We start from the raw sequence: 18,631 nt of genomic DNA on the forward strand, positions 1-18,631 counted from the left end.
GTACGTACAGATACCTAAAGATGCAGTTGCTTACTGCTAATTTTTTTGTGAAATGCCCTGAGGTCAGCAGAAAACTTTTGACTTGCACTCCAGCATATTCAAATCCCACACCTGATCTCTTCACTGTCAATGTCAGATTGTTCCTCACAGAAAAATTAATCCTCTGAACTATCTCCTGGTTTCTTTCCAAAACAAGTAAGTTTCTATGTTTCAGATAAAAATCAAACTGCTTCTAACCTGATACAAACTGGTGCCACTACGCTTCAAATGAAGTTGCATGAATTTATACTACCTGAGAATAAGGACTCTATAGTAACATCTCTGAATATCTTTTACACTAACTGAAGTTATTTTTTTTACATGAATGGATAAATTCTTCATATATGTAAAGAGTGCATATGTGTATACAGGTGTTCTTCATTCAGAAGAGAGTTCTTGACTGTCTCTAGTACAATTAAATTTAGTATTATTATTGCTGAAATAAGAGGAAATACTAGCTTTGAATACCTGATGAAATGAAAACACATAAACAAAGGAGAAAAGACTTCTGACATCACCCCCCCACACTGAATCCCCCATCACAAATAAAAAAAAAATAAAAATCCCTTGTTGTCATGGTTTAACCCCAGCTAGCAGCTAGGACCACACAGCTGCTTGCTCACTTCTCCCCAGCAGAAGGGGAGGGAGAAGAGGGAGAAGAGGAAGGGAAAGGAGAAAAAACTCATGCATTGAGCTAAATACAGTTTAACAGAACAATAACAAAAAAGGAAAATAACAATAATAACAGTGGTAAAAGAATATGCAAAATAAAGCAATACAACACAAGTCGCTCTTCACCACATAGAGATCGGTTCCCCAGCCCGTCCCAAGCAATGATCATGGATCCCTGCCCCCAGCCAACCCCCATTTATATACTGAGCATAACCTCTATGGTACAGAATATTCCGTTGGGCAGTTTGTCCTGTCTATGCTCCCTCTCAGCTTCTATGGGAAGCTGAAAAAGAGTCCTTGAGTAACATAAAACATCACCTGGCAACAACTAAAATAATACGCATTATTGACATTCCTCTCATGCCAAATCTGAAACACAGCAGCCACGAAAAAAGAAAATTAGCTCTATCCCAGCTGAAACCAGGACACTGGTAAATATGACTTTCATTTTCTAAGAGGAAAATGTGAAAACAATGTTGCCTTCAAACTGAAATTTTCACATCCAAAAAGGCATGTAAAAATACTTTATAGGGAAAAATAACAATTTAATAGTAATAAAATTTTTATTCCTGGTCAGTAATTTACTTATGTCCCATTTCTTTTCTCAGTTTTCAGAAATTATATTTGAACTCTACTTTATGTGCTGACACAGTAAGCTTTTTACAGAGACTGATAAATGATACTTCGGCCTTCATAACTACACAAATTACTAAAGGTTCCTGAGTGTGTTGGTACACTGTTGCAAATATTGTGCCAATCAAATTATTTTCATTTTCTACTTCATAAAGGAAGAATCACATACATGGTACTACTTCTTATAGTTACAATAGTTACTTGTGTGTTTAATAACTGAATAAACTGGTTTTGATTGATTCTCTCACTTTTTCCCATGAAGGGAAAAAGAAAATATTCACTCCTTCCAGTGCTGCTTTTATTATCTGTTTCCACAAGATACACCAGGATAGCGCTAACGTACCCTTGAAGGCTACTCATGGTTTAAAACATGCATTACACTAGTTTTGAAAGCAACTGAAGGTAAAAAAAAACCCCAAAACTAAAAAACCTTTCAGAAGGATCAGAAATACATACTATTTAAGAGTAAACCGAGTTATTTTTCATTCTAACAGTCCTTACTGTTTGAAAACAGTAAGGACTCTCTTTGTATCACAATACAATAAAAAGAGAGTGGACAACTAGGCTCAATTCCACCATCTTATTCGAAAGTCCATCTGCAATAAAAGGAGTGACTGTCTTTGTACTTGGCAATGATGAGACCACACCTTGAATACTGTGTTCACTGCCCCTCACTACAAGAAAGACATTGAGGTGCTGGAGCGTGTCCAGAGAAGGGCAGTGAAGCTGGTGAGGGGTCTAGAGAACAAGTCTTATGAGGAGCAGCTGAGAAAACGGGTTGTTTAGCCTGGAGAAAAGGAGGCTGAGGGGAGACCTTATCACTCTCTATAACTACCTGAAAGGAGGTTGTAGCGAGGTGGGGGTCAGTCTATTCTTCCAAGTAACAAGTGGTAGGACAACAGGAAACAGCCTCAAGTTGTGCCAGAGGAGATTTAGACTGGATATTAGGAAAAGTTTCTTCACCAAATGGATTGTCAAGCTTTGGAACAGGCTGCAAGTCAGAGGGAGTCCCCATCCCTGGAGGTACTTAAAAGATGTGTAGATGTGGCACTTAGGGACATCGTTTAGTGGTGGACTTGGCAGTGTTAGTTTTACAACTGGGCTTGATGATCATAAGGGTCTTTTCCAACCTAAGGAATTCTAGGATTCTAAATAGAATATTTGGAAAACCATCCACTACTGTACAATACACATAAGATTATTTTTTGTGAAGGTAGGAAATTCATTTAGTGCTGCAAGACCAAGACATAAATTATAGCACAAAAAGCAATAGGAATGGTCCACAAAAGCAAAAATTAAAGATTTCAGGTTGATACTTGGATTCTGAATTGAGTTTTAAAATAGTGTATGTAAGTCAAGAGATCATCTCAATATCCTCCTTTCAACACAACTGACACTGTGCAGTGGAATTATCTACTGTTGAAATTTTACAATAGTCCTGTAAGGTCATTTTTGTTACTTTAACTTTAAGCAGCAACATTCCCTGGAGAAAACCTCTTTTCTTGTTCTACAGTTCCAATGCAAAGCACAACAAACCAACTGAACACAACGTTTGCTGAACTTCTTGCCTATGCTGTCAAAGGTTGTTCCTACACCAATTATAAGCTTTGGTTAAAAATATTACATATTAATTGCAAAACAAAGTATTTTTAGATTAATGAACACCTATGTTTTCAAAAATTTCAACACACCACACGGCTGTTTTGATAAACAGGATAGAAAGACCTCACAGACAACAGTTATGTATTGATATGAGCATTTCAAATCACCTCAGTTAAAGTTCAGCATGTAAATCAAAACATGAGCTAAACAATGCCTCCAATCTGTACTGGGCGACCACAACGGCCTCCTATGTTTTTTCACTTCTCTGACTTCATGCCCAAGAACCAAATACAAGTTTCCTCTCCTGCAAGGAAAAACAAAACCCCACAGAATGACCTGGGCACCACACCACAAGAGCTTCTGTATATTGCAAAGACTTACTAACCCAGAAAGGTGATCATGCTAATCAGAACAAAACAGAAATATAGCTCTCGGGGCTCCCGGATTGCAGCTTCTGTGATTTACTGCCCAGAGATACAGCTCAGGGTTTCAACACAACTACTTTGTTATGAAGAACAAACTAGCAACTTGTAATAATTAATGCCAAAAAGTAGATGAAATCTAACAATATGCAGTCTTCAAATTTAGAAGCCATTTAGGTACTCTAAAAATGGTTTTGGTAAACTCTGTGTTTACTACTGTCAGACAATAGATGGAAGAGCTAGAAGTGCTCTTGTTCCTAAAATCAATTATGTCAAGAAAAATGTGACGATATTACAAAACAGCCCTGTTTCCAGATCAGTGCCCAAAGAATGTGCCACAGTTGGGCTCCAATAGATCCAATTCATACACAGAGAAGTGACAGCATCACCACCCATGATCAGGTCCTCTAGCAAGGAAGTATGCAGATATTTTGAGATATGAAATTTTTATATTTCTCTTTACAGCAAAAGCATGCAGCTCTGAAATAATTAAAGAAAATCAAGTTGTAAATTAAAATCACTCACAGCTTTATTTAGAATGCTTTCATATAACCCAGTAGCTATTTACAGCATTTATCCAGTACAAGATAAAAAAATATTGCTTCAAAAACAGGAAGCAACTTTAAATGACAATAAAGATATTCCTTCACTCCTCTCCACAAAGTAATTTGCAAACTTTCCATCTAGCTATAGCTTTATTTTTTTTTGGAAAAAAACAAACACTTAATCTTAACTTACCTACTAGATCATCATTTGAATAATCCTCAGCTTGAACAGGCATTTCTGTAAGTCAAAATTGTACAAACAGTTCAAACTGGACAGTTCTCTGAATATTTACAAAAAGCTGCATTTTTCCCCCTTATGCTCAAAACAGTGACTTACCAAGACTGCTCTGTAATACTACTTTTGCAGAAGTGGGATGCAAATTTTCCTCAGCTCAGTTTTTCCACTAATACTTTAGTAGGCCAATGAGTAAATTGCAGGATTGCATAGTTTCAAGAAATGATATTTTAAAATTCTGAAAATGTACTACCCAAAGCACAAATCTCCCGGTTTCACATGTTGCTACAGCATAGGCTTTGAAAATTTTCATATACTGATTGTGTTCCCAGCTGTACTTGTGAAATATTTGCCTTCAAAATTCAGTTCTTTTTAATTCCATATGTATGTGTAAATTAGACATGTCACATGTCACCAAGTGCTATTACTGCTAATAGACTGAAGGTTGCACATAACTCCCTAGTCATGTATGGAGGGAGTCAGGCTCACCAGGAAAGAATTCATAATAGCCAGGATGTCGGCTGTAGACACCAAGAAAAATCAAAGAGAGGGAAATATATTTTCTGACTCGGGAAGCCCATAACTAAAGTGCTCAAACCTGGGGAGACATTACACTCTATTTTATTTCTTACATAAACTCTCGTTCCTGAGTATGCACTACTGACTGGCTGGTGGGAAACAGAGCATAGCAAAGAAATCTTCAGCTTAACATGACCTGATATCGCCATTTTTATCGCTGTAAGTTTTTCTGAATTGGGAGCACTCTGAGCTTCTAAAAACTAAAGAGTGCTCTGTAAGCCATTAAAATACTGTTATTAAAACCTCTGCCAGATTCCAACAACACAATTATGTTTGTCCTTAAAAGAAAAAAGCTGCAGAAAAAGTTATGCATGCATTTTTATTTTTAGCATAGACTTCAATTATATGATATTTACCATTCTCCTTTTTTTAATTTTTATTTTATAAAAAATATACAAACCTGATTCCTCTGGTTCAGTGGCGACATCTTCTGTATGCTTACTTTCTACTGTTACAAAGAAAATAAGTGTTGAAAGTTACACACAGTATGTTCACAATTTTGGTTTTACTCCCCATCAGCCACCCAATCAAATTAGTATCAAACAAAAAGGAAGACCTAAACTGCAGAACCACCAACTAGGTTAACTTAAGAGTAGAAAAAAGGTACTAAATGTACTTCATGTCTAAAAGCTTAGCTCCTTTTTTCTTACTGACTTCCATTCTTATTATGTCCCCCAAAAGTGAATTTGGTTACAATTTTTATTCAAGTAAAACAGTAATGTTTGTTTCCTCATTTAATTATATTAGAAAACATCTTTCAATTGGAAAATGTAAATAAATATAGCATGGAGTCCTAAACACCGTGCTTAGACTAAACTGCTTAGATCACTTTGCTCCAGGTGACTGAATTAACATCATGTTTGCAAAAAATCTTGCTTAATGATATTTTTTAACTTCTTAGGGCAAAACTTCAAATTACATTTGACCCAGTAAAAATTGAAAATTCCCTGACATCAGCAGAACAAACAAAAATTTACAACATAATCTTTTTTTTAGTGAGAATGTGAGAAATTAACACACTCCATTCCTCAAATCGAAGTTCTAAGTACTTCAAAAGAATGTCATGAAGTTCAATAAAGGCAAGTGCAAGGTCCTGCACCTGGGACAGGGCAATCTCCAATATCAGTACAGACTGGCAAATGAAGGGATTGAGAGTAGGTCTGCAGAGAAGGACTTAGGGATCCTGGTGGATGACAAACAGGACATGAACCGGCTACCCAACCATATCCTGGGCTGCATCAAAAGAAGCGTAGCCAGCAGGTCGAGGGAGGTGATTCCCTCTATTCCACTTTCATGAGACACCACCTGGGGCCCCCAGCACAAGAAAGACATGGACCTCTCAGAGCAGGTCCAGAGGAGGGCCACAAAAACGATGAGAGGGCTGGAATACCTCTCCTACGAAAACAGGCTTAGAGAGTTGGAGTTGTTCAACCTGAAGAAGAGAAGGCTCTGGGGAGACCTTATTGCAGGCTTTCAGTCTATAAAAAGGGGTTATAAGAAAGACTGAGAGAGACGTTTTACTGAGGCCTGTAGCAACAGGACAAGGGGCGATGGTTTTAAAACCAGAAAGAAGTTAGATTTAGATTGGACACAAGGAAGAAATTCTTTACAATAAGGCTAGTGAGACACCAGAACAGGTTGTCCGGAGCAGTTCTGGATGCCCCATCATTGGAAGTGTTCAAAGACAGTTTGAATGGGGCTTTGAGCAAGCTGAGCTACTGAAAGATCTCCCTGCCCATGGCAGGGGAGTTGGATCAGATGACCTTTAAAGGTCCCTTCCAACACAAACCATTCTATAATTCTATGTAGCACGCTTCTTTCTTTCATTTTTGTTTGTTTTTTAAATTATATTAACAAATAGAAATGGAAGAAAAATATGTTTTCTTTCACAAACTATAAAAAATCATACCTGACAGCTCTTTATCAATATCAAAATCTTCAATAATTTCATCTATAAGAGAAATAATAATAAGAAAAAAACTATATAATGAGGTTTTGGTGGTTTTTTTTTTGTTTGGTTTTTTTTGTTGTTGTTTTTTGTTGTTTTTTTTTTAACATTGGATTTCAAAATGCATATATTTCTTCAAAACACTGTAAAACCACAATTACAAAATATATACCTGGCTCCATGGCTTCATTCACCTCATCCGGAAGGTCCTCAACAGCTAAGAAAACATTCAATTTGGAGCAATAATGAAGGCAAGCCCTCAACTGATGAAACTTATATACAACACAAAAGAACATAGCTAGCACACCATGTTTAACAGTGAACAGTAAATTGCTATAAACAAAGAGAAACTTTGATGCGTTTGAGGGGAAAAAAAGAAATCACTTAAATTTTCTTCCCTCTTTTACTAAACTGCTGTGTTCATTAGGTAAACATTTCAAAATTGTACCTTCTGAACAAATGTTTTTTGGATTAAGACACAGTAACTTTAAAAATTGAAATGTTAAAAACATTCCTTGGTCTTTCTAAGCATAATTAGTACTCCCACTTTCACCTTTTGCAACATCTACTCCATCTGCTAGACGTATTAAAAAACAAACAAACACTATAAACTTCTACTTGAAAAGTCTTTTCATTTGGATAAACGTCAATTCCTTGGCAGTCCTACTTTCCTTCATCAGGACAATGAGCAAGTTCGAATTAAACTATTGATTCCATGGAAAAATTATTTTTCTTTTCTTTCTATCTGGCACCTTTTAACTCATTTGACTGTCCTTGTAAGCTTATGAGGTGACAAAACGGATACTTACAATTTATTTATTTCATTAGAGAATTTCTTGACTACATTCTAAACTAAATTGTGCCTTTTTCAATCAGCTGTCCAAGCTAACTCTCAAAAGAGCTGGTATTTCAAGACAACAAAGTATACAGGACCCAAAGAGAGGACTGCAGATGAATAATTTTAATTGCTTCTGCTAATTAGACAAAGACACTAGCAAAAATTATGCATCAAAGCAGAGCTAGTATTGACAGCCTTTAAATTTTGAATGGTCTTAAGCGCTGGTTGCAAGGTTATGAGCAAGGCTTGTGGCAGGCAGCAGGTTGAGTGTCTATGCTGAATTACTGTTCCAAATGTCTACAAAAAGCCTCACATGCCCCACTTTGTGTCACTTGAGACCCCAGGTGACTTGAGACCTTAAAGATGAATCCCAAGGACGGTATATTAAAAGAAGGTGTCTCAATTCATCATCAAAACCCTAACTTTATAGTTACATCTATAGTTACAGTCTACATAGACCGTAACTCACCTTTGCCCTAATTGGCAATATATCGTGACTGACAATCACACAGATTACATACTTCAATATACATAAATAGCAGGATTAAGTTAATGATTTTTATGCTAAATTTACAAAAAAAATTCTCTGATTTTGAAAATAATTCCTATTCCAAATAACATTGATTTTAGAGGTATTTCTACTTTAATTACATGTGAAACTAAGATTTTTTTAACATGCTCCACATATATATAAATATATATACATAGGGAGATGTGTATGGGAGTGTACACACAACCCACCCCACACACACACATATACACACACATATATATACATACATATATATATGTATATACCTGTATCTTGAGTCTCAGTCTGCTTTTCGTGTTTTGGTTCTGAAAGGAAAGAAAAATAAAGTTCCTGGGTGGTTGATATGCACAAAGCATCCTAAAAATTTGGTTGCCAATCATCCAGTTCATTTCTTTACTGATAAATGCAAAACTTTCAAAGACTTTTTCCAGTTCTGAGGCCTGAATAGATATATGAACCTTTACTGGAGCTTGTAGTAGAAATTCTAGACATAAACCGAGTGCAAACATAATGCTGAAATTTCACGCATTTCTATCTACACAGATGAAATACTGAAAACAATGACAACAATAACACTACCATTCTGTACAATTGTTATAATTCATCTACACTCCTAATCTTTGAGTAAAATGCCAGTCTAACTTTTGTCACTCTGAAGAAGAAATAGGTTAAGAATATTCATTACATTACTTTAGCTAATCACAGAATCACAGAATCATCAGAGTTGGAAGGGACCTCTAGAGATCATCTAGTCCAACTCCCCTGCTAAAGCAGGATTGCCCAGAGCACATTACTCAGGACTGCAACCAGGCGGGTCTTGAAAATCTCCAGAGAAGGGGACTCCACAACCTCCCTGGGCAGCCTGTGCCAGTGCTCTCTCACCCTCACCGTAAAGAAGTGTTTCCGTGTATTTGAACGGAACTTCCTGTGTTCTAACTTGTGCCCATAATGTCTGAAAATATACAAAGTGTTATCCATTAATTGTCTGAATTTTCAATATGCTTTTATTGTGAGTTTTATAACTAAAGAAGTTCAATGTTCATCCAGTGCTTTGATTTCATTATCTTAACAGGTATGAACCCTCATCTGAAAAAGTTTATTCACATAAGATTTTTTTAAAAAATAAAGTCTTCCTACCATTGTTTTATCCTAAAAGGCACCAATAGTCATATGGCTCCCCCTCCATCCCCTTTTTTTTTTTTAAAAAAAAAAAAGTTCTCACAACAGATTCTTAAAAAAACACCCAGAACTCTTAATTTCTTATTAAAATCTCTAACTTGCCTTCTTTCTCTAGTTTCATTGCTATGAACTGTATAAAACTGTCCGAAAAACTACTGAAAGCTGTGTAGAATAACTGAGTTATTGTATTCCAATCTACATGATCAATCCACTTACACACTTCACTGTGGGCACATACAATCATTTCAACTGAAAAATTTTTAGCATTAACAATAACTGCAGAAGGTATGAAGAAACAGTTCCTTTCAATATGCCAAACACACAAAGTGGGTGCAGCCCACCATAGGCCTTCAGTTTCTCCCAACACCATGCAAGTAGAAGTGATTACAGGAACTGCAATTCTGTTAGAGCTGGTTGCTGATCTGAATTAAGAACCAAGTCATACAAAGCAAGAGTCAGAAAAGAAATTGAACTGCTCTAGCCAACAATCATCTTGGCACTGCCCTCTCTGCTTTCTGAGAATTCTAGAAAGCACCAGGACTGGAAAAAAAATATTACATCAGAGGGTCTGCCAGAAGAGAGGAAATACATCTGATAGAGATGGAGAAGATACATTGACTTTACAATAGAGAAGCTTATAGTTCTGCTGATTTTGCAGATATTTGTATCTGAAGATTTAAAGTGAATCTTCTTGTGGATGTGAACTGTCATTTTAAAGCTAATGTCAAAACCACAAGCTTTACATTTGAGTCAAACGTATCTCCATGATGGCCTTCGTCCCTTCTTTGACTTTAGAAAACAGGTGCTAAAAACTCTCTCCTCCACAAAAAGAACAAATCTGTTTTATTTTCAATCCAACCAAAAGCCGGTTGAAAAGTACAAGATGGGTCAGGAGACAACAGGGACGAAAACTAGGTACTACAACTGCTAAAACGGTGTCTAGCACATGTTCATGAACAATTACAAGTCCCATGCCCTGAAACCAGATAGACTGAACTGAAAAGGAAAAAACGGTGCGTCACAGAAAGACAGCCTCATCTTTCAGCACATCTTCAGTGACATCCATGGTTGGCTGGTTCGCTCAAACCTTAAAGGACTGACAACATAAGATGAGCTTATAGGACTGACTGTGATTAGACCGTCTTCCCTAGCCTTTTTTCTCATCTTTTCTAGGGATCCTGATAGTAATTTCCGATTATTTTCTCTGGTTATTTCTGAGACACTGATGAGGGCCTGGAAATAAGGCTGCCTGTACACAGGTCTGCCCTCGGAACAGTGGAATTCCAACTAACTCTGTAACTTCATGTAACTTCATTGTGTAACTGGGGAACGGGGTGGGGTGAATTAAAAAAAAATAAATAAAATTAACTAACTCTTGAAAAAGTCAGGAACACTCAATGCCTCACCTGATTGGTCTTTTTCTTCTACACTGCTCCAGGCTGGAGCTCTCAAATGAAATTCCTCTAAAAAGTACAAAGGAAGCATTGTGCTTTCTCTCATAACCATGATGTTCTGGAGGAAGAACTTGAAAGCAAGGCAAAATTCTGCCATGAAAAGGTGAACTTTTATCAAGAGAAAAGCTGTTTATCATGGATTACGTTTAACTCCAGGCATAAGTTGCTGTGTAAAAAGCCTAGCAATTTAGTGGCCAATAATAATAATTTTTTGACAATCACCTCCTACCTTGGAATTTCCTTTTGAGAAAAAGAATTGAACTTCCTATTCTCTTTATCAGCCTAATCAGAGGACTTGGCATAGTAAAGAAAAAGTAGAAAAAACGTAAATCTGATTTTTCTGATACTATTTAAAACTTGTATTGCAGGACATGGTAGCAATCGCACATGAAACCACTGCTTGCCGAAGCATACGAACTACTCACAAAATAGAGTGATTCACTGTTATTGTGCCAGGGCCAGAAGAGATTGCAGAATATGAAATGGTTTTGGAACTGATTCTACAGAAAACTGATGCAAATTACTTTGGGAACCTCCATGATCATCTTACTCCAAAAACAGGTATAGATGACTCTTTCCGAGGGCAGGGACCACGTAAGTGTTCTCTGTTCATGCCACCACTACACATTGAAGGAGCATGAAAAGTTAAGATTAAAAGTTGCACTTCCTCATATCTAGGTGTGAGAAGCAAGAGAAGTGATTGGGAAAAAACTAGGTCTCTCTTGCTTTTCCATCCTACTGATGTTGACACATTTTGTCAAGGGTATCTCAACTGAGGCAAATAATTCTTTTCTGCAGCCTGAGAAAGACATGGAGTAAGGGCTGAATACACCTTTGGGCCACTGAAAGTCCTTCAATGTGATTTTGACTTCTATCCCAAAGGTGAATGTCGTAATTTCCCTCCGGATGACAAAGAACGAACCTCAAGTTTTTCTGTCTCAAATATTTTGAAGTTAAGAATTTCTGCCCTTTGCTCAGGTTACATAAACAGGGACAATAAACAAGAGCACTTCAAAGATACGCTTAACTTTTCTCAAGTATGGTAGTCCTCAGAAGGATCTCAGAAAAGGAATCACAACCACATACCTTTGTTTCAAGACTGCAACCACTAGTCTTCTTGCTAACTTTTTGATTTGGTCTCAGAAATCATTAGCAAATCATTAACCAAATCAAACTAAAACAGAGTAATCTCCAAAAAACTGGTAGTTACGGACAAGATGAAAAGGTAACACTGAGCTATACAGAACCACAGCTGACATGGCCAGGGTTTCATAAGAAAAAGGGCATGCAAAGTCTTCAACGTTCTTATGCCACATAAGCACAAAGTATGACACAGAGGACCAACATGGGAACATAACCTATACACGTACTCTATGTTTGTTCCAGTGTTAAAGTTGATTGCTTACATCCTCAGGGGGTTTGAACATAAAACAAACTCCTTAATTAAGAACTCACAAAGTAATACAACAGCATGAAAAATGTAAAGACAAAGTACTTTCACTTTCATATTAATGAAAGACTTTGATACTGTCATTTCACTAAATATAGCAGTTGTCATACCATGGTCTTCATTATAATCCCCATGCACGCTATCATCTGTTTAAAGAAAAAAAATCAATATGAAAATTCATGGAATTTTAAGACAATAAATAAATACACACAAATAATACAGTGTCAAGTTTAGTCAGGACAAAAAAAAATATTCAAAACTATATTTTATACTGTATTGAAGTTAATAAGAGTTCAAAGTTGAAGATTTCTAAAAGATGCTGTGAAAAGAACTGAATAATTTTCTGGCATAACAAGATCGACTTAAAAAAGATAAAGCACCATCAGTATGCTTTTCTTGTACTGTTAATGGAATCATCTAGTAATTACCTACAATTTAGAATGGAAATACTCATAAATCATTTCTACATACAGCAAACTTCTACAGTGGGACTTTGGAATCTACTTGTTATGGCTTCCTTGCCGTTTTTGGGTTTTGTTTTGTTTTTCTTTTTTTATGATACTACTTTTTTTCCTGACACTTAACAGACTAACTTCAACATCTTTGGCAAATTCAGATTATTTTTTATCCACAGAAAAACTTCCATGCCATTTAAAATACAAACATCCATTCTCTTGCAACTTTAACTCTCAAAATATTATTCTGCCTGTTTGGTTGATGTTACAGAAAAGTAGTATTCATGCAGGTCTTTGTATTTTTTCAAAACGTAAATAAAAATATAGACATAACAACTTACTAAGGAATTTATGCTACCTATAAGCTCCAATGTTTTGAATTTTTTTTGGTCTTGGTTTGGGGCTAAAATTCAATTAAACTTCAATAGAAAGAAAAAAGGCTTTGGACTGTACCTGTGTAATGTTCAGTAGCATCTTCTGGCATTATTTCAGAGTCACCTTAAACAAAAATACTTAATATTTTATATTCTAATCAAATTTTCATGCAACAGATAAATAACACATAAGAAGTCAAAACGGTCACATATTTATCTCAAGAACAGCAGAACTAAACATACTGAGTTAGTACTACAGTGGTTTATTTGAAAGTGACAGCTGGATTATAAAACATATCCAGAAGCTACATCATAAGTCACACAAGACAAGTAGTTCATGCATATTTGTATTTAGGCTTAAAATTAGGAACACAAGTAGACCTTTGACAACCCATTGATTAAACTGGAAGACTCCTGACAGAACAAGATATTTATGTAAGTATTTGTGGATTGGATTTGTGGAGTGTTGTGTTCACAAATGTAATGGTAACACAGCCGCAGAAATCAGGCTTATTTGAAACTACCCAAAAAACTGTTTGAAAATAAAACTGTGACTAGACAGTCAATATAAGACATTATTTTGAGGCATGTTTAAAAAAGTGTATTTGTAATCTGAAATCACGAAAATTTACAAACCTGGAGCTTCTGGATCACTTACAGTCCTTTCCACATCCATATCATATTCATATGAAACTGTAAATTAAATATTAAAAATATATTTTTAAATTAAAAAATATGAAATATATTAACATTCAATTATTTTATCTTGTTTCCATAAGGTGTCTGTCAATAGCTAAATGTAGTTCCCTAGTTGAAAATTGACAAATGAAACCCTTACAGACACTTACTACTTGACACACGGCAATCTAATGGAAGGTGTTGGGTCATCCTCTCTTCTAGTCCTCTATTATAATTCGGTATGAAAACTAGATCCATGAGAGCCATAAGACTCCATGAATATTTTGTAATAGTTCTAACAGGAATTAAAAAACGTAATTGCTCCCTACCCTCAAAGTTCTAAAGTAGCTTCTTTACCAATGTCTAGGAAGACTGCTGATGATGACCTACAGAATACAAGATAAGAGCCAGAAATCAGACCTTGAGAAATACGTACATTCATTTCTGGCATCAACAGATTTAGAGCAATTTACTTTTTTTCATTGCATAGCTAAATATGTGGATTATTCCTTTGTGACTACAATTCTTTGCAATGTTATTAATATACTTAGTATGATACATCTGACAACACATAGTACTGAAGGTAAAGTAACAATCCTTTTACTTCAGAAACACTGCAGCTTGGATTCTAAATCAGTAACTGGAAAGCAATAATCTCCCACAAAGATAGGAATAAGCAGTTTTAGCTGTATCAAACAAAATTATTTTTCGGTCATATCTGGCATCAAACAAGACTGTAAAGTCCAGAACTAACATTGAGCCAAAGATAAGAAGCCTAGTCCAAACAGAAATCAATGTCTAACGCAAATGGAAGAGGCTGCCTGTAGTATCAGGAAGCATTATTAACATCCAGAAGAAAATACTTACCAGATAGCAGGGAAACTGTAAAATCCACCTAACATTTCTTCACATTGGGAAAGATGCGCTAATCCTCATCTTGAGGTATCAAGCACAATATAAAGATGACTATAAGCTAATTGGATTAGTCCAGAAAGATTTTAAAAAAGTTTTAAAGATATATTAGGGTGTGCAAAAAGACAGTGCAAGGATAATTCAGAATGAAGTCCTTGGTGCTGACTCTCTCTCTGATAGTGTAATTGAAGATAAAGAAAAAATATAAACAAACAGTCCTGAAGGAAAGGTTACAAACTGGATGCTTCTGAAAGGTGACAGGTTACAGACCCCAATCACGCACCACAGCCAGAAAAACATGAAAAAGTAAAAATGAAGTTTTTGCACAAATTAGAGTAGTTTCCATACCTACCATCCCTTCTTTTTAAGAATCATTTGCAATAGCAAATATGATACAATCATCTCAGTCAGAGTAAAAATATCCAAGACAATCATGAAGAGTTGTTTGGAGAAAAAAAAATATTCAAAATTTTACCTTACTAAACCAGTCTAACCTTTTATTTTTACTTTCGCATATAATTTGCTACATTGAGGCAGAAAACAAATATTAATGAGTTTGGAAAAAGAAAATTATACCTGGAGCTTCATATGGCTCAGACTCCATTGCTCCAAGATCATCTGCCAAAAGATCAGCATCTGAGAAACAAACATGTATTTACAAATTTAAAAAAATTTAAATCAATATATGACACCACAAACCCTGTAACAGAATATTATGTAAGAATAGAGTCAAATTTCTAAGAAGAAATCCTATGCAAATTTCTTCTAATGACAGCAAGATACATATATAGCTTGAAAGAATAAAGTTTATAATTTCATTTCTTATACAGAATATTGAGAATGAGATACAGAAACAAGGAGGTATAATAGACCCAGACTGAAAAGTATTACTTCAGTCGTGAAGAAAGAATCTTCGTGTACTTCAGTAATCAAAACTTTTAGATGATATCCATTGCATAGGTAAAATTTTCAGTACTGTAGATAAAAAGCATTCAGAAATATTTTTGCTTAAGTTGGATTTAGATCATATGATTCTGCTTTACTATTTTTAAATACAAACAATTTTTATCATCCTGTCAATGCCTCAAGGCAGCAGGATATAAGCATCTTCTTTAAATGATGCTATGTTTTCTTACTTACGATACAGTTTACATATAACGTTCTTATAGAGAGCCACATTAAAATGAAATTAGAGTGAGAAGAAGTCTAGAAAAGGCTGTGCTAATAAACTCTTAAAATTTAGTTTAATAAACTAGAAAGTCCAGAACAGACTCCATACAGATATTACAAATTCCCTTTATAGGGGGGAAATATGCATAGCTGAAGCACAGATTAATTTGATTTGTTGAAAGCCAATATAACATTAAGTAAACAATAATATATAGCTACCTGGATTCCAATTACATGGCATTAAAATATCCCATTTTGATTTAAAAAAAAAAAAAAAAAGTATTTGCTAAATAATACTTGCTGTGGTAGATATTTGCAAAGTATTGCAAGTAGAAATTAGGATTCAAGTTTTTAATGAGACATACTTCTATTGGTCTATTCTTATTTTTGGTAAAATTTAATTTTAAGTATATTTAGTCATCCAGATACCTTTTTGATCTGAGTCTGGTGTCTCATATGCTTCTGGCATTTCATTCTCTAATTCTCTGAGCAAGTCATCTGTTGCAGGAGCTTCAAAAGTTTGTCCATGTAATTCTTCCTTCTCTTGCCACTGGTCATTTATTCTTTCATCTATATCTTCGTGTCTCTCTCCTAATCAACAATACAGACTGTTAGAGAATACATACTCTTTGGTAAATTCCATTACCAGCAAATACTCAGTCTTCAGCACACTTTTTGTCTTTTTCAATTAGTCCCCAAAGGGGACGGGGAGGGGGACAGATGACTTGTCTGCATCTTACAGCAGTATAAACTCGAAGTATCTGCACTGGCCTGCCAGCGCCTTCATTGCTCATGGAGAAAAGCACAGTAAAAACCATCTCTGATTACCTGTTCTTGCACTATATGCAGTATTTTGAGTAAGTTTTTGTCAACTGAGTTACTGCTGCCGAATACACATCTCGGTAAGAGGCCACAGTGTTAGGGTTTGGTGACTGAACTTTCTGAATTTTCTTGAAGATGACAAATTACCTGATTAGAATATTTTGCACAGGCAAAAGTTCTTTAAAGTGCATACCAAAACCAGACTCCGAGATTCGTTTAGCCTATGGCAGTATTTATAAATTCTTCAGTGATTTCTAAGTGTTAATGCATTACCAGGCTGGTAATGGAGAGCTTCATGAAGATCAGACTGAATTTCCTCTTCCAATTCTACGTCAGCATTCTTGTGCTCTAAAAGGATTATAAATTGCAATGAAGGTAAGTGCAAAAGGCAAAGTCTAAACAGTAGCTCAAGGCTTGTAGATTTTAGTCGCCTCCATAGAGACTAACTTGGTGAACCTCTGCAACTCACTCAATTACAAAAACAATTTGGTTTTGCTTACTCTCCAATATAGAAAATACTGTATCAATCACATCAGATTCATTCTGAAGATGAATTGGAAGAATTTATCTACACTGGATTTTCTATGCCTATCTTTTTCTCAGTGGCAGTAACATTAATAAGCTCAGATAACTATTCAAACCAAGAATTCTCTTCTAAGTAATTATTTTACTAACTCTTTCATCCATTACTTTCTTACAATTTAGGCAGGAGCACTAGCATGTCATATTTGACAACAAATTGTTACTTGCAGAAGTGGGGGTTTGCTGGCTTTATAAACAGGGAAAATAGATACGAACATTACAATATCAAGGTCCTCTGGCAATTCACAGCAGAATAAATCAAAAACTGATTTCTGGGACAAGGGACTGTCATCTAACACACCAGCCCCGGACATAACAGGAATTTGTATGGAGTGTTGCCTTCATATAAATGTCCTGAAATTAACATTGAGAAACTCAACAGCACAAAACCAAATCACAGCTGCATTTTTCAAATAAAGATCCAAAATGGTACCAGTTATGGGGGAAAAAGAAAAAAAGAAAGAAACAACTTTCTCGATATATTTTATAAATGATAACTTAAGAAAATTAATGTAAATCTTTTCAAACAAATTCTATATTCTATTTTATTGACCATATGCTCCACATTTGTAGGTTTTTGTGTTGGGTTCACATAAAATTCAAGTAGTACATGCCTCTTCAAGGAACAGGAAAAAATATATATGTACTCTGAATAACACTAAAATGCAAATCACACATCTGAAATCTGATGTGTAAAAATATTTTTTTCTTTAATTCCTCTTGAACCTAATAAATTTTACTAATACTTATGGGGGTTTTAAAATGTTTAAAATTATTTATTTTAACACTAGAAGCTGTATTAATGGTATTTATGATATATTACTGGGTTTAGTAGAAAAGTGAATATTTGGTTAATCTTATAAAGTTGGTTTGGGGTTTTTTTGTTTGTTTGCTTTGTTGTTGCTTTTTTAAGGTGGAGAACCTGCTGTTACTCTGACTGGGTATATTATTGCATACATATCAAAACCACAACTATATGTCAGCAGAAAATTATTGTAATGTGATATGGTTCCATTGGTAACCATGAGAGCTGACAAGAATCCCTTCTATGTATTTAAATTATAAACTTTTCATGGTTAGTAATTTATATAAAGTGATCAACAGTGATTCCCATTAACTAAACTATAGTGGATAAGCAACACATAAAAGCGATTAAAGATTTATTTTTCTACCCAAAGAAATAACACAACGAAGCGTGCATGCTGAGGAAACAATTATAATTCAAATGAAGCATCATGTCTATTGTTTCATCTATGGTTTACAAAAGGCCTTACCTGATTCGACATATGACTTGTCAGCAGGCTGGATGGTCTCCTCAGAGTCTGGTGATGTTGGCTGTGCTGGGACAGATCTTTCTTTAAGGCCTGCATTTTTTAGTTATAAAGTTAAATTTATGCTCTTTTTGATCTGACTCAATTATAAACTAAGAGAGTTGTTTTAATTAAAGTAACTGACATAAATGCTCCAAAATATATCCAAACAATTGATCATGATTACAGGGCTGTCCTGA

The 18,631-nt window shown here is 35.3% G+C and overlaps 1 protein-coding gene across 1 annotated transcript in view; it reads right to left on the reverse strand.

Annotated features, from left to right (window-relative positions):
• The window catches only part of LOC309686522 (aspartyl/asparaginyl beta-hydroxylase-like), a gene marked incomplete at its 5' end in the record, with an annotated part of 86,108 nt that overhangs the window by 66,767 nt on the left and 710 nt on the right, over positions 1 to 18,631 (reverse strand). Inside the window, 12 exons of the mRNA XM_082499230.1 lie at positions 4,107 to 4,151; positions 5,128 to 5,175; positions 6,637 to 6,678; positions 6,848 to 6,892; positions 8,312 to 8,350; positions 12,239 to 12,274; positions 13,037 to 13,081; positions 13,594 to 13,650; positions 15,124 to 15,183; positions 16,147 to 16,308; positions 16,813 to 16,887; positions 18,396 to 18,485. Coding sequence (XP_082355356.1) covers positions 4,107 to 4,151; positions 5,128 to 5,175; positions 6,637 to 6,678; positions 6,848 to 6,892; positions 8,312 to 8,350; positions 12,239 to 12,274; positions 13,037 to 13,081; positions 13,594 to 13,650; positions 15,124 to 15,183; positions 16,147 to 16,308; positions 16,813 to 16,887; positions 18,396 to 18,485 — 744 coding nt within the window. The remainder of the gene's footprint in view (positions 1 to 4,106; positions 4,152 to 5,127; positions 5,176 to 6,636; positions 6,679 to 6,847; positions 6,893 to 8,311; positions 8,351 to 12,238; positions 12,275 to 13,036; positions 13,082 to 13,593; positions 13,651 to 15,123; positions 15,184 to 16,146; positions 16,309 to 16,812; positions 16,888 to 18,395; positions 18,486 to 18,631) is intronic.

The sequence above is a fragment of the Vanellus vanellus genome, assembly GCF_965231255.1.
Source record: "Vanellus vanellus genome assembly, chromosome: 2".
Taxonomy (NCBI): domain Eukaryota; kingdom Metazoa; phylum Chordata; class Aves; order Charadriiformes; family Charadriidae; genus Vanellus; species Vanellus vanellus.